The sequence below is a fragment of the Centroberyx affinis genome, unplaced genomic scaffold (assembly GCF_046629955.1).
Source record: "Centroberyx affinis isolate AG114_WGS23_722 - 3 ecotype Tasmania unplaced genomic scaffold, CSIRO-AGI_Caff_v1 ptg001882l_1, whole genome shotgun sequence".
Taxonomy (NCBI): Eukaryota; Metazoa; Chordata; class Actinopteri; order Beryciformes; family Berycidae; genus Centroberyx; species Centroberyx affinis.
The window spans coordinates 367,501-380,856 of record NW_027280254.1 but is presented as its reverse complement, the minus strand read 5'-3'; the positions used below and the strand labels follow the sequence as shown (position 1 = coordinate 380,856).

Sequence of the window (13,356 nt, the reverse complement as noted above, 5' to 3'; positions counted from 1 at the left end):
TACTGTTGCTTCCCATTGTGATTTTATGCTGATGCTTGTCTGTGTTTCATTCCCTTTACCTCCCCTCCCTTCACCTATTAAAACACTATGCTCTCTCTCTCTCTCTCTCTCTCTCTCTCTCTCTCTCTCTCTCTCTCTTTCTTTGTGTATATGCACAATCAAATGTGCATATATGTATGTATGTGCTTAAGTGTGTTTCCCTCAACAGTTTGAAGAACTTGTATCTGTGTGTGTGTGTGTGTGTGTGTGTGTGTGTGTGTGTGTGTGTGTGTGTGTGTGTGAAGCGACCGCAGAGACAGAGACAGGACTCATCCCAGTCCCTCCACCAGGTTAAATTGATGGCGCCAATAGCTTAAGTGGCACTCCTGCTCCCCTCCGCCCAGCTGTATTGATCCTCCCTGCCTTAGGACAGCCATCCTAAATTAGCAAATAGATCATTGCAACTTGTGAAGCAATTAATTTAGCCTCAGAAGATCTCTTTGTTCTATTTGTTGGCCCATGTGGGAATATAGATAAAGGGACTAATGTGGGTTATTATCAGCCGCTTAGAAGAAATTGATTCACATGGTTTGTCAGATCCCAGGGCTTATGAGCTGTTTGCTGCTGCAGAACAAGCAGAATCATACAGGGGGGCTAGGCCTATAGTAAATAAATAAATAAGTAGTAATGCTACCAGGTGCCATAGCAGATGCCATATAGTGACGCCACCAAGTTACAACATAACTACTGCTGTATCCTCCATACGCGTGCTTTACTAGACAGCATCCGGCTGAGACTGGATAGAGACTGGAAAGATGGAAGAGCGAGAGAGTGAGTGAGTGACATATGAAAAAGGTCATGAGTCGGATTCCACTGCTTCCTCTAACCCAGACAGCCCACTGTTGTTCTACTTTAAGAAGTTTGATAAATTCAGGCAGAGCTCCCCGGTGGCATTTGAGTGGCGATAAGAGCAGCAGACTGTGTCAGGAGCGGAGCGCGGCCTGCCGGGGCTGCAGGGAGCGCCGCCTCTCCAGAGCCCGGAGACGAGGTTTGATAGAGGAAAAACCTGAGAGAGCTTAGCACTAATGAGCTGTGACTCGGCCGCGCAGAGGACGGACTGTTAATGACGCTCTGCCTTTCTTTGTTACTGTCTCTCTCTCTCTCTCTCTCTCTCTCTCACACACACACACATACACATACATACGTACATGCACACACGCTCACACACACCCTCATAAGCACCGAGGGATTCAACACAAGCGTCATTACCATCCTTCTGTTCCCCCTCTCTCCGGCAGGGTGTTTGTTTTTCCCTGGGTTTCATTAATAGCTGTTATCTGCACACATTTTAAACCAGGCAGCTGGAGCCATAGATACCTGAGGTCGCACCACTGCTGATGCTTTTTGGTGAATTTGCCGGAAAAGACGAGACGGCGGGATTATAGACTTTCTTAAGCCTAAGAAGACTCTGTAAGCAAAGCAAAAGGCAACAAGGTGTCAGGCAGTAAGCTTCGTATAAGCTCGGCTTTGTCCTCTTTCACCTTCAACAGCCATGCCGGAATGTTTTCCTCCAAATATGTTCAATTATTGATGGGGGAAACCAGCATGAAGGAGGCTGTCAGGCTGCATTTTTGTCATTGCTGCATGACAGGGGAGACCTTGCTTGGGAATGAAATGCAAGAGTGCGTGTGCGCGTTCGTGCGCATGTGTGTGTGTCAATGCATTTCTGTGAATGTGTGTGTCTGCTTGCACATACACATACACTTTTTTCTATGTGTGTGTATGCATATCTGTACAGTATTTGTGTGTGTGTGTGTGTGTGTGTGAGAGAGAGAGAGTGAATTGGAGCCCTCCTGCAACAAATCATTAAAAAGCGAGTGTAATAAAAGAGAAGAGCAGAACGGAACGAGTAAAGGAAGGAGCTGAGTAAGAGATCAATAAAAGAAGTAGCTGAGTGGCGAGGGAGAGGAAAATGATCAGTGAGAGTTTGGACTGCTTATGCACTTTCTTGTTCGTCACAGTGTTTTAGGGACCACTCCCTGAGACACAGAGCTCATATAAAATGAAGCTGAATCCCTTGATACTCTGCGCTTTTGCAGTGTAAGCTGGAAAAACTGGACAGAGAGTGACAAAAAATATGGGTACTGCTAATACTGTGTGTAGAAGAGAGTGGCGGCGCTGGCAGGATATTGCCGTATATGACAGAGGCAAGAAACACAGTTAGATATGTTTTTGTTTGTTATGCCTCTCTCTCTAACTCTTCCTTTATTTATTTTTTCCTGTGTTTTTCCCCCAGTTTTTCACAGACCCTTGTGCCAGCAGCCCCTGTCTCCATGGAAACTGCAGCCGTAGCGACGGCGGGGAGGAGGGGGAGGCGGCTTACACCTGCGAGTGCAGCGAAGGCTACGAGGGGGAGAGGTGCGACCAGATCCTGCTGGACCTGCCCGCCGCCAGCTGGGACCCCGCTACTCCCTCCGCTCCCGAACTGGCTACTCCAGTCGCCTCTACGACCGCGACCGCCACCCAGCCGCAGCAGCCGACCACCGTCCCCCCCACCGCCTCGCAGGCTCCTCCCACCCTGCAGCCATGGCAACCCAAGCCCGGGCAGCGGCTGCTGGTGGTGCCGTGGGAGGCGGAGAGGGTGAGACAGCTGAAACTAAAACTATGGGTTGAGTTTAGATGACTTTACCCGATCCAAAGTTGTTTCTTTGTGGTGAAATGTCTCTTTAAAATGTGTAAAATGTGTGTGTGTGTGTGTGTGTGTGTGTGTGTGTGTATGTGTGTTGCAGGTGACCGAGGGGCTGCACTGTGTGAGTCCTGAGCTGTGTGAGCTGACCTCGGGGACCCTGACTCTGTCTCTGGAGGTGCCCGAGGAGACGGCTGTTAAGTAAGACTCCCTGCTGCTTCTCGTACGCTTTATGACTGCAGTTGCCTGACTTTTTCCTCTGAGGACCCACACTTTCAGAATCATACCACTCATGACCTAAATACTGGCTAAATGAACAGAATCTACCCTGTTTTTAGGATGCTAACCAAGTTCAGGCTCAAGTTTTGCAAGAGTTACAGCAAGGCATTCAAAACTATCACAATAAAGAAAATATAGAAACATTAAAATGGGCCCATTGCAGCAACTTTGAAGCAACATGACATATATCTTGTATCTTTGGGTATCAGCTTCTCACACCCTATATCAATACTACGACTTTTATCTTGATTTATCCAGGGAAAGGCTTTTCTAAGCAGGTTTGTTCTTAAAGTCACTGAAATTTTAGCTCATTCTAACCATACCATACACCTATTTGACAATTTATGCCACAAAAAAATATATTTTCTCGTATTTTATTTCAAAATCTCATTCCATTTACTTCCTGGAAAATGGACAATCTTCAACAGCGACTTCATCATGTACCAGTATGTGCACATAGACACAGATTTTTGAACAATGCCACCTGTACCATCAAATTAAACTGCCTTTCTCTCCCAAACTGATATCCTATTGGTTTACACTTTTGAATAATCCCTCCTCGCTTTATGTCCCGCCCCAACATCCTGTTTGAACAGGAAATACATCAAGAAGCAAGCTCTCAAAATGCGGTTTCATTGGGACTTTAACAGTACAAAAGGCTTGGTAAATAAGGGTCAATGCATAATGCAAAAGCGCTGGTCAAGGTGAGTGTTGTCCGTCCTTAATGTTGCCCCTCATTATAGATGATGGGCACGACTCAGGGCCTTGTCACGATCACAAACTGGCAGCTCCTAGCTGTGCGTTAATCAACTGCTGTTGTTTTGTTTGCAGACTATGTAATTACGCACGACGCCTGACCGCACCCCCAGACACAGGCATGAAAGGACACTCACACACACACACACACACACACCACTTGAAAATGAAGTACTGAACCAAAAGCAACATAAATTTTGAGATGTTAATAATAAAGTAATAAAACTCTTATATCCCAAAGAGGCTGGAAGATTTGTGTGTCAGAGAGAGAGAGAGAGAGAGAGAGAGAGAGAGAGAGAGAGAGAGAGAGAGAGAGAGATGCTGTATGTGCTCACAAGCTTTCTCTCTCTTTCTCTTTCTTCCACTCTTTCTGTCTTTTTTCTCTTATTCTCTCTCTTACCCTCCCTGTTTCTCTCTCAATTTATCTGTTGGTCTGTCTCGGTCTCTCTCACTCATACAAATTGGCCAAAGTCCTGATGAATAATAGCCCTTGACCACATCTATTTCACTGCTCTGTTCATCAGGGTCACAATGTTTCCACAGGGAGCAATATCACCCCCACAGAGTCAGAGAGCACCGGCCATTACTCACTAGACCTGACGATGATGCCAGGAGGGCGGAGTGAGTAGGAAGACCAGTGGGCGTCAGGTTCAAGCCCTTGACAACATGCATCGCTGTTCTGTAGGAAGACCATCTGTAGAGTATCACAAAATCAGAATACTTGGAAAAGCATGCAGACAGGAGTGCTTTATTAAACTCCTTATTTTGAATACTCGAGCTAAGGAGGAAGAGAGTTGGAGAAGTTCACATCAAGGATTACTTCATTTATCAGATCTTGCAAGCTCATTTTGTTGACATTTTGGTGCTGCTAACGACATCCAGCAAGATAAATCAAGTACTCGCCAAGTCGTTAAATGTTAATACAGTATATACACTGAATGTAAAAAACATTAGGGACACTTCCTCTTCATGAAGTACACTGATGAGGTGAATCCAGGTAAAAGTCATTATGTCTTATTGATTTCCCTCATTAAATCTATACCAATCACAAAGGAGGAGATGTAGATAAAGAGAAGCAGATGAGTAAGAGAGGGATTTTTAAGCTTTGAGACAACTGAGATTTGGATTGTACAAAAAGAGGCTGCAACTCAGTATCAGGAAGATGTCCTTAATATTTTGTACATTGTGTATTTTTTTTTGCCAGTGTCAGGTACCATCTATTATTTACACAGTAAATATTTACAGCCTGCAGCACTGACTGAAAACATGGGGCTCAGAATGGTCATCAATTAACAATGAATCATACCAATGGTTATAAGCTTGGGGTTTGTGCCGAGCTATAGAATAGCCTGAGGGAATCAGATTCTTTCTCTGATTATCCTTCTCTCTCTCTCTCTCTTTCTCTCTCTCTCTCTCTCTCTCTCTCTCTCTCCGTCCCTTCCTCCCTTCTACCCAGGGTGGTGGTGAATGCGAGTGGGGCTCCAGTGCTGTGGCGTGTGAGTGAAGAGGGCTTCCTGCGCTCGTCGATGCTAGAGGGAACCATGATGTGGTTCCAGCAGGCCCATGATGGACTGGTGGTGCCGGACCACTCCCTGCCACTGGGACAAAACTACTTCCTCAGTAAGACCCCTCCACTCTCCTGCAGTGTACCAGTATATCAAACAATTTCAAATCATTATTTTCATGGCATTTCTGCCTTATTATAGTGTACACAAATGAGAGAGAAAGAGGCAGTGACATGTAACAAAGGTCATGAGCTTGACTCCAGTCCACAGTCTTTCAGTACAGCTGTAGGCAAAGTGAAAGCCCCGCTTATTATACAGTTACTACCACAGAACTTGATTGGATAGGACGGTCCTTCTGCTGTTTGCCATGGTAATTTGGCTAGTACAGCATAAAATGGCCGCAAAGTGTGTCATACTTGCTTGAGAATTGTGCAGACTGTTGACAAACTGTCAACACTCAACTGAAAGCTAACGTTAGCGACAAGGCTAACGTAGCGTTATCATAGACTGTAGGCTACTTCTCTTGCTAGCTCTTCTAGTCTATTAGCATATTAGTAATCCATGCAGCAAGGAGACAGAGAAGCTCCTTTGGTTCTTGCTTCAAAACTTCTTGCCTCAGCGACTTGCCGTAAGTCGGTTCATATTTCATACGGAAGCTAGCCCACATAAAAATGGCCGCCATTGGAACGTTGATTTGAATGGGAATGACCGTTCTATCCATTCAAGTTCTGTGGCTGCTACACGGGTGCTATCAAGTTAAATACACGAGCAATGCAACATGGGGGTGCTTCACCCACAACAACTTCCACAGTACACTCCAATAGGAAACAATTTTGAAGCCAAGTAACTCCAAATGGCTCATTTAGTATCGAACCAAAACATCAGAGAATTAATGGAATTAAATATATTTACAGCATTTACTCCTGAAATGTCACTGGGGAGAATCGCAGAACATTTGCATATATGAGGCAGGATGGCATATTTGCATATCGAAGAGAAAAAAAAAACAATTTCATATTTATGCTGAATTTTCCATCTGTGTTTGAATATTGAGCTCTCACAGGCACACAACACACACACACACACACACACACACACACACACATTGTTTAAGAGTATTCACACAATGGTGGCAGAAGGTTGTGGAGGCTGCAGCAGGTGCTGGAGGGGGGTAATTGGAGTCTTGCTCTTTGACTGAAGGGCTGGTCGACCTCTGGGTGTGCTCTCCATACCTGATGCTGCTGCGCTCTGCTGTCCAGGCCTGTCTGGTGACCTTGACATGTCTGCTAACTCCGTGGCACAGCCTTCGATTGGCTGCCTTGGAGAGAGTGAGAGAGAGAGAAAGAGAGAGAGAGAGAGAGAGAGAGAGAGAGAGAGAGAGAGAGACCACTGGGGAGTTAAATCAGAGGGGAGAAGGAGAAGGGCGAGTGGGAGAGAGAGGATGAGACAGATAGGTAGATAAGGAGATGAGAGACAAGGAGAGACGGAGAGAGAGAGGATGGGCAGCGGAGGAAGGGGAGGAATGAAGGTCAAATTGGCTTGTGATAAGAATAAAAGAGAAAGACGAAGAGGAGAGGCATTGGTTGTTTTTTCTGTCATCTCTGTCCCGTTGTTACCAGTCAGACTAGATAATGAACGAAAGCCTGATTTGCGCGCCCATATATGAGTATGCTTTGGTATGTGCATGCCATATATAGGCCTATAGGTGTGCATGCGGTTTGTGCAAAGCATCAGTAAGGAGGGAGGAGCAGTGACTTTGCATTTGTCTGTATAATTGAGTGTATATTTGCTTGTACAGTATGTGTGTTGGCTGCGTCTATAGGTGTGTTTTCACAACTCTCTGTGTGTGTGTGTGTGTGTGTGAAGCAGCAGTGACTGGGCAGGTCTGACATTCGATGTCATTGGGCCGACTGTCATTCTGGTCAGGGGTGACGGAGGGGCACACGGTATCTTATAAGCCTTCTGATTGGCTGCGGAGCTTGCAGCATCATCGCCCGGCTCGCAGCTCATTGGCTCAGACCGGGTCTTTAATAACGGCAGTTAATGTTCACTATGATGCTATTTTTATCCAAGCGCCCGTGTAGCTGTCTGCTCTCATTCAGGATATAAAAAGAAATGTTACGAACTTATAGAGACGAGACGGAGAAGGAGACAGTTTGTTTTGGTCATCATGAAGGTTTACTCGCATCATTTCTTTCCTTAACACCTTTTTGCCACATGGGAGTTCATTTTTTCCATAGTTAACAGTGAAATCTGGCAAATCTGTCCTCAAACATTTATGTAAAACAAAGCACATTACATAAAGATATTCAGTTGCAAATTTTCTCTCATTTTCAGACAGGGATCATATAATTTTCTTAAATAATATCAAACATCAATCCATGCTAACAACTATCAGAATGATAAACTGAAAAATGGATCAGTCTGTAAAAGGCTCTCCTCCTCTGCTGTAGGTGTGGTGCGTGTGGGCACCCCCACCGCCCCGGAGGTCACCCTGCGTCTCAACCTGACGGTGAAGGCCAGCAGCTGTGTGGAGCCAGGCAGCCGCTTCAGCGACCCTCAGTGCTCCGGGAAGGGCAAGTGCATCACTCAGCCCTCTGAGGTATGAGATCTAGGAACTTTCTTTCTTTTTTTTCCTCTTTTTTTAAGGATGACTTGCGGCATTTCAGCTTTATTAGCCGGTATACACTGGAGAGTGACAGGAGGGATCCACCTGCAGTACTCAAATAGGACATCTTTTCAAGCTAAAAACCCATAAAGAGACATTTGATAGTGAGGTAACACATCTGAATTGAATTAAATAAATGTATGGCTGCAAATGTCACAGGGGAAAATAGTATAATATGTGCATTTAAGAATGTGATGGGCAGATGTTCATATTGTAAGTAATTGTTCTGGCATTGGTTATAATGTTTATGCTTTATATTCCATCTGTCTGTCATTTTATACTGCTGCTGTACACTTTCTCCAACCCCAAGAGGAATAGTAAGGCTAAGTTTACATTACCAATACAGAGTGGTGTGTGTCCACAGGGACTGCGACTGTATGCTCACAAAGGAACTTTAAAATGCCTCCAAATAAACATTTAATAGTGCTTGTCCTCATTTGGTATTACCACGGCAACATCACTGTGGCACGGCACCATGGTCATCAAAACGCAAATACAGATCAGTCTTACCAGTATGCACTTGAAAACATCATTTTCTACAAATCATGTGGGACAGTACAGAATTGGTCCTTTTTTGTTGCCATTTTTAGATCTGAGTGATGAGAGATGATGGCAGAGAGAGGGAATGATGTGGAAATCCCACATTTTTGCAAATACATATGCAAGTCAGCCCACTCAGACACCAGGATGCCAAATGCTGAACCTCGAACATGACTGTTTTATTATCCTTTATTTATCCAGGGAAAGCTGATTGAGCACGTATGCTCCTTTTCAGCAACACCCTGCTTCACATTCACACAGTTCCACACATTTGCGTCTGGGAGATTCCCAGTACAACCACAGTCTTCTGTTTCTGTCTGCTGTTGACCAATGAGCAGCTCCACTGGAGCAGCTGGGGGTTCGGTGCCTTGCTCACAGGCACATCAGTCGTAGATGTTGAGGGAGGGGAGAGTGTTACTCATCTACCTTCCCCACCAACATTTTCCCAGGGTTCTTTTGACCCCAAGCCTGCTTTTCTAACCTCTTTATGTTAACATATGAGGTAGGAGCACCCAGATATCTGCAGTGATCAGTATTTCAGTATTTATTCAGACTCAGGCATGTTTCTATTCCTCCATATTTGAATTTGTACGTTTGTCTAAAAATGGTTCCAGCAATCCACTGCTTCACACTTCACTCTTCAGTTACAAACACTAATTCAATTGCACCATAAGCAACAGCAAAGCTTGTTCATCATTATGACCCAGCATCGTCACTTTGGTGTCCACTGGTGCAAACACCACTCTTCTGAGCATTATTCACAAATGTATAACAATAACATGGGCAGAACGAACAGAAAGAGGAGGGATTAGAGCAAATCATAATCACATCTCTCCCTGGGTTTTCACTCAGCAGAGTGGTGCAGAGCAGAACAGAGCAGAGCAGAACAGAGCAGAACAGAACAGAACAGAACAGGACAGGACAGGACAGGACAGGACAGGACAGGACAGGACAGAATAAGATAACACCACACAACACAACAAATTAAAGCAGTAGAACCACAATGGAAATTAATTTTAGGCCTTTTCTGTCTTGTCCCTCAAACTTTCAATTAATTGATCCATGATTGAATTTTAGGATTATTTTATTGCTGCTTTTAACTGAAACTTTACTTTTGATGTATTTACCTTTTCACTTGAATTGAAAGTTTACAAATTTTGCATGATTCTCTTTGTGTTTTCATCACCCGTAATCGTGCGAAACACATTCAAAGTCATTGCCGATTTTCAAAAAATGCATATGGGTCAGTATGAAAATGAGTCAGTTTTTGAATCAGCAATAGAGTTGGGCAGTACAGCATATAACAAAAAAAAGAAAAGCTTCTACTATATTAAGAGAACGAGAGAGACTTGCTGCAGAGGAAGTAGAGGGCAGCACTCCACACCCCACGGTCCACCCTCACCCACATCCACACACTGCACTGAAGGGGATTTAGCCACTCTCTCTGGGCTGCAGGACAAACAAAAGGGCAATGGAAAGGAGAGGGACTACGGTGGGTTGAAACTATAGCAAAGCCCAGGGATTTAGGAGGGAAGTGTATTTCTGTTGAGCCTGGTATTAGCACCGGACGTTTCAACAGATTTACCAGAGCTTTTCACAATTTCCCGCTTTCAACTCAATTTCTCATTATTTTATCATCCCTCTCATTATTTCAGAAATTCAAATCATTTCACAGCTGGTTATTATTGCATTGTTATGTTATTAAATTATTTCAACCGTACATTACTACATTGATAGTGCTTTGCTCTTCCGCAATGTTCAATCTCATTATTTCTATTTCACAAGTTTTTTCTTCCTTTCATCTCAATCTCCTATTATTTCACCATCCTTGCAGGCTCATTGATTTGAGATGTGAAGTCTCTGTGTGTGGGTGTGTGTGTGTGTGTGTGTGTGTGTGTGTGTCTTTTTTGCAGAGCACCTTCTTTTGCGAGTGTGAAGATGGCTACACTGGAATATTCTGTGAGGAATTCGACGCCTGCCACCACAGACCTTGTCGCAACAACGGCACCTGCACCGACGTTAGACAGGGGGATGAAGGCCGCAACTTCACATGCACCTGCCCTCCAGGTGTGTGTGTGTGTGTGTGTCATGTCATGTGAATGCAGGCCTGTGAGTGTGTCGTGTGCTCTGCTTTGTCCTCTCTACGACTTGAGGAAGACACACAAACATCTCAGCCCGACTGTGGTTTCCATTGGTTAGATTAGAGCTGCGGAGACACAAAGAATAAAAGCCTCTCTCTCCTGTCACTTTGTCTGAGAGGATCTCTAAATGAGGGAGACGGCACAGAGAGCGAATTCAACCTTTGATCTTGTCAGTTAAGTTTTATTTTGGGACAGAGACTTAGTGAAGGCGTCTGGGAGGAAAGTAAATTTCCTCAAAGAGTCGGAGGAGACTACTGATTGCCAGCCACTACCCATTAGGGAATGGTGCTCAGGCTCTGTGTGAGTGGTTGGTGAGAAAAACAAGAAAAATCAAAGGACTGGACAGACAGCATTGTTAAATCAGCACAGATTTGAGAGATCACTCATTTACATATGATGCAGTGGCACATGCTACTGGGTATATACACTGAATGTACAAAACATTAGCAACATGTTCCTCATATTGAGTTACAGCCCCTTCTGCATAATCCACATCTCTCATCAAAATCCTTCTCTAAATCATCTGCTTCTCTTTATCTACTGTACATCTCCTCCTTTTGGTATAGATATAATAAGGGAAATCAATAAGGGATAATGGCTTTGACCTGGATTTACCTCATCAGTGTACTTCATGAAAAGAGTTAAGTGTCTCCCATGCTCATGTGTCTGGGCTTCTGTGATGCCCCATGATGACGCTGTCCAGTTTTTGTCTGTGTCTCAGTTTTTGCTGTAGACAGTCAAGGACAAAGATCCTTCATCTCATCATCGCCCTATTCGACTGCACACAGAGCCACTGAGTGACTGAAGTCATTTGGCTTGCTGGGCTTTGATTTGTTACTGTGAAGTGGCTCAAACAAGAAAACTGGGTGCTGGATTTTACTGAACTCCAGCTGAGAAAGGCAATAATGTGAAATATGGATCAATCGGCATCTGTTGCAGCCTACAGTATGGCAGCATGATATTAACCAAAAAATACACTTTATAATTTTATATAATAGTGTTTTAAATTGCAATGCATAGGGCCGTGTTTTTCCTACATAATTTCTGTTTCAGCTGTGGAAGAGAATGTAAAAGTTAGATGCTAATGGTTGTGGTGTTTCCATCAGTGTACCCAGTCCAGATTGATGTTTGCTTTGTTCTTTTCTATACTGTATGCTGCACTGTGAATCTCTGTGTCTCTATTGTTCCTCTGTGGCTGGATCAACACAGAAAAAAAGGCTTTCAACCCTTGTGGCTCAGATCTGACGATCGCTTGAGAGCTGCGAGAGACACAGCTTTGTGCCACAACATCCTTATTCAGAGCAACTTTACCATGTATGCAAAGGACTAGGCTGCAGTAATCACTGCTGCGCTAATGCAGTGTTGATGCAGGACAGAAGCAGGATGGAGGACAATGTCTACCACTCTAAAGCCAGACATAGTCAGACAGTTGATTACATATGTATATCATCTCTGTGTGATTCTCAGGTTATGAAGGGGAGCGTTGCCAGTTGCTGGTGGACCATTGCCTGTCTCAGCCCTGCAAGAACGGAGCCACTTGCTTCAGCAGCCTGGCCGGGCCCAGGTGCTACTGTCCTGAAGGTACAGACTCCCATGACTGCATGACTGTAATTCATGTGTGTGTGTATGACTGTTGGTGTGTGTGTTTGTTGTGAGAGAGAGAGTGAGAAAGAGAACGAATGAGTGAGTGGATGGGCCAGAAAAGAATGGTTTGTGTGTGTGTGCTGACATTAGATTAGACTATATTATATTGTCAGATCTCTCTATGATGTGTTTTGCATTGTAAGTCATTATCTATTTAACATTTTACAGGCAAAAACAGCTCTACATACACAAGATCCCATCTGGGTTGTACAAGCCCCAGTATCTCTGCCCCAAAACCTTCAGCAGCTTGTGATGTGTGTGTGTGTGTGTGTGTGTGTGTGTGTGTGTGTGTGTGCATGCATCTATTTGTGAAAGAAAAACAGGAAGAGCGGGACTTATAGAACGTTTGTGTATACAGTGTATGTGCGCCTGCAGAGTGTATGCGTTGTTCAGCAGTCTGATTCAGCTCCTGTTATCCTAGTGCTAGCATACTTTGTGTGTCTGCTACATGTTTATCAGTATCTGTGCCACTGAGATGCTTAATTTAAACCTTCCTCCTCTATTCTAATTAGTCTTCGTAGCCTCGACGACCCGCATCAGCCTCTCCCGGGAAATCTCTGACCGCAAAACTTCTGCCAAAACAGCATTTCTCAACAACAGCACGCTAGTTTGCGATTAACACACACCATGTACCGACAACGATGGACCCACACACACACACACACACAAACACACACACACACACACACACACACACACACAAATAAAAATGCTGCGAAAACATTAGGTAACAATCCTCCTCGCCCGCCACATCAATAAAAGAACAGCAGACGTGTGTAAAAGCTGGCAGGAAGACTGTTTCTTGTTCCAGGAACAAATTCCCAACGGTCAGTTCATTCTGATCTGGAGGAGGCCTCGCATGGCAACACCTGACTGTATTATTAATCTGCAGCTGCTGGAGAACAAGGTCTCCGACGAGGAAAGGAATTCATAATCCACCGCATGTGTATTTATTTTCACAGAGAGAGAGAGAGAGAGAGAAATGGAGGTGAGAACCAATGGCAGCACTTCTTAATTAGTGCGAGGAGATTTTGTGGAGAGCGCCTTTAAATATTTAATGGACTTATTAGGTAATTCTGTGTCTGAAGCAACCGTGGGTTTTGGAACAATTACCCCTCACTTTGGTTAACTACTGAAAGCAACTGGAGGTTGAATCAA

General features: G+C 44.3%; 1 protein-coding gene across 1 annotated transcript in view; it reads left to right on the top strand.

Moving 5' to 3' along the window:
• Nucleotides 1-13,356, top strand: part of dner (delta/notch-like EGF repeat containing) — a 56,806-nt gene that overhangs the window by 26,336 nt on the left and 17,114 nt on the right. The window contains exons 2-7 of the mRNA XM_071530122.1: nucleotides 2,276-2,620; nucleotides 2,769-2,866; nucleotides 5,157-5,320; nucleotides 7,659-7,807; nucleotides 10,327-10,480; nucleotides 12,022-12,135. Coding sequence (XP_071386223.1) covers nucleotides 2,276-2,620; nucleotides 2,769-2,866; nucleotides 5,157-5,320; nucleotides 7,659-7,807; nucleotides 10,327-10,480; nucleotides 12,022-12,135 — 1,024 coding nt within the window. The remainder of the gene's footprint in view (nucleotides 1-2,275; nucleotides 2,621-2,768; nucleotides 2,867-5,156; nucleotides 5,321-7,658; nucleotides 7,808-10,326; nucleotides 10,481-12,021; nucleotides 12,136-13,356) is intronic.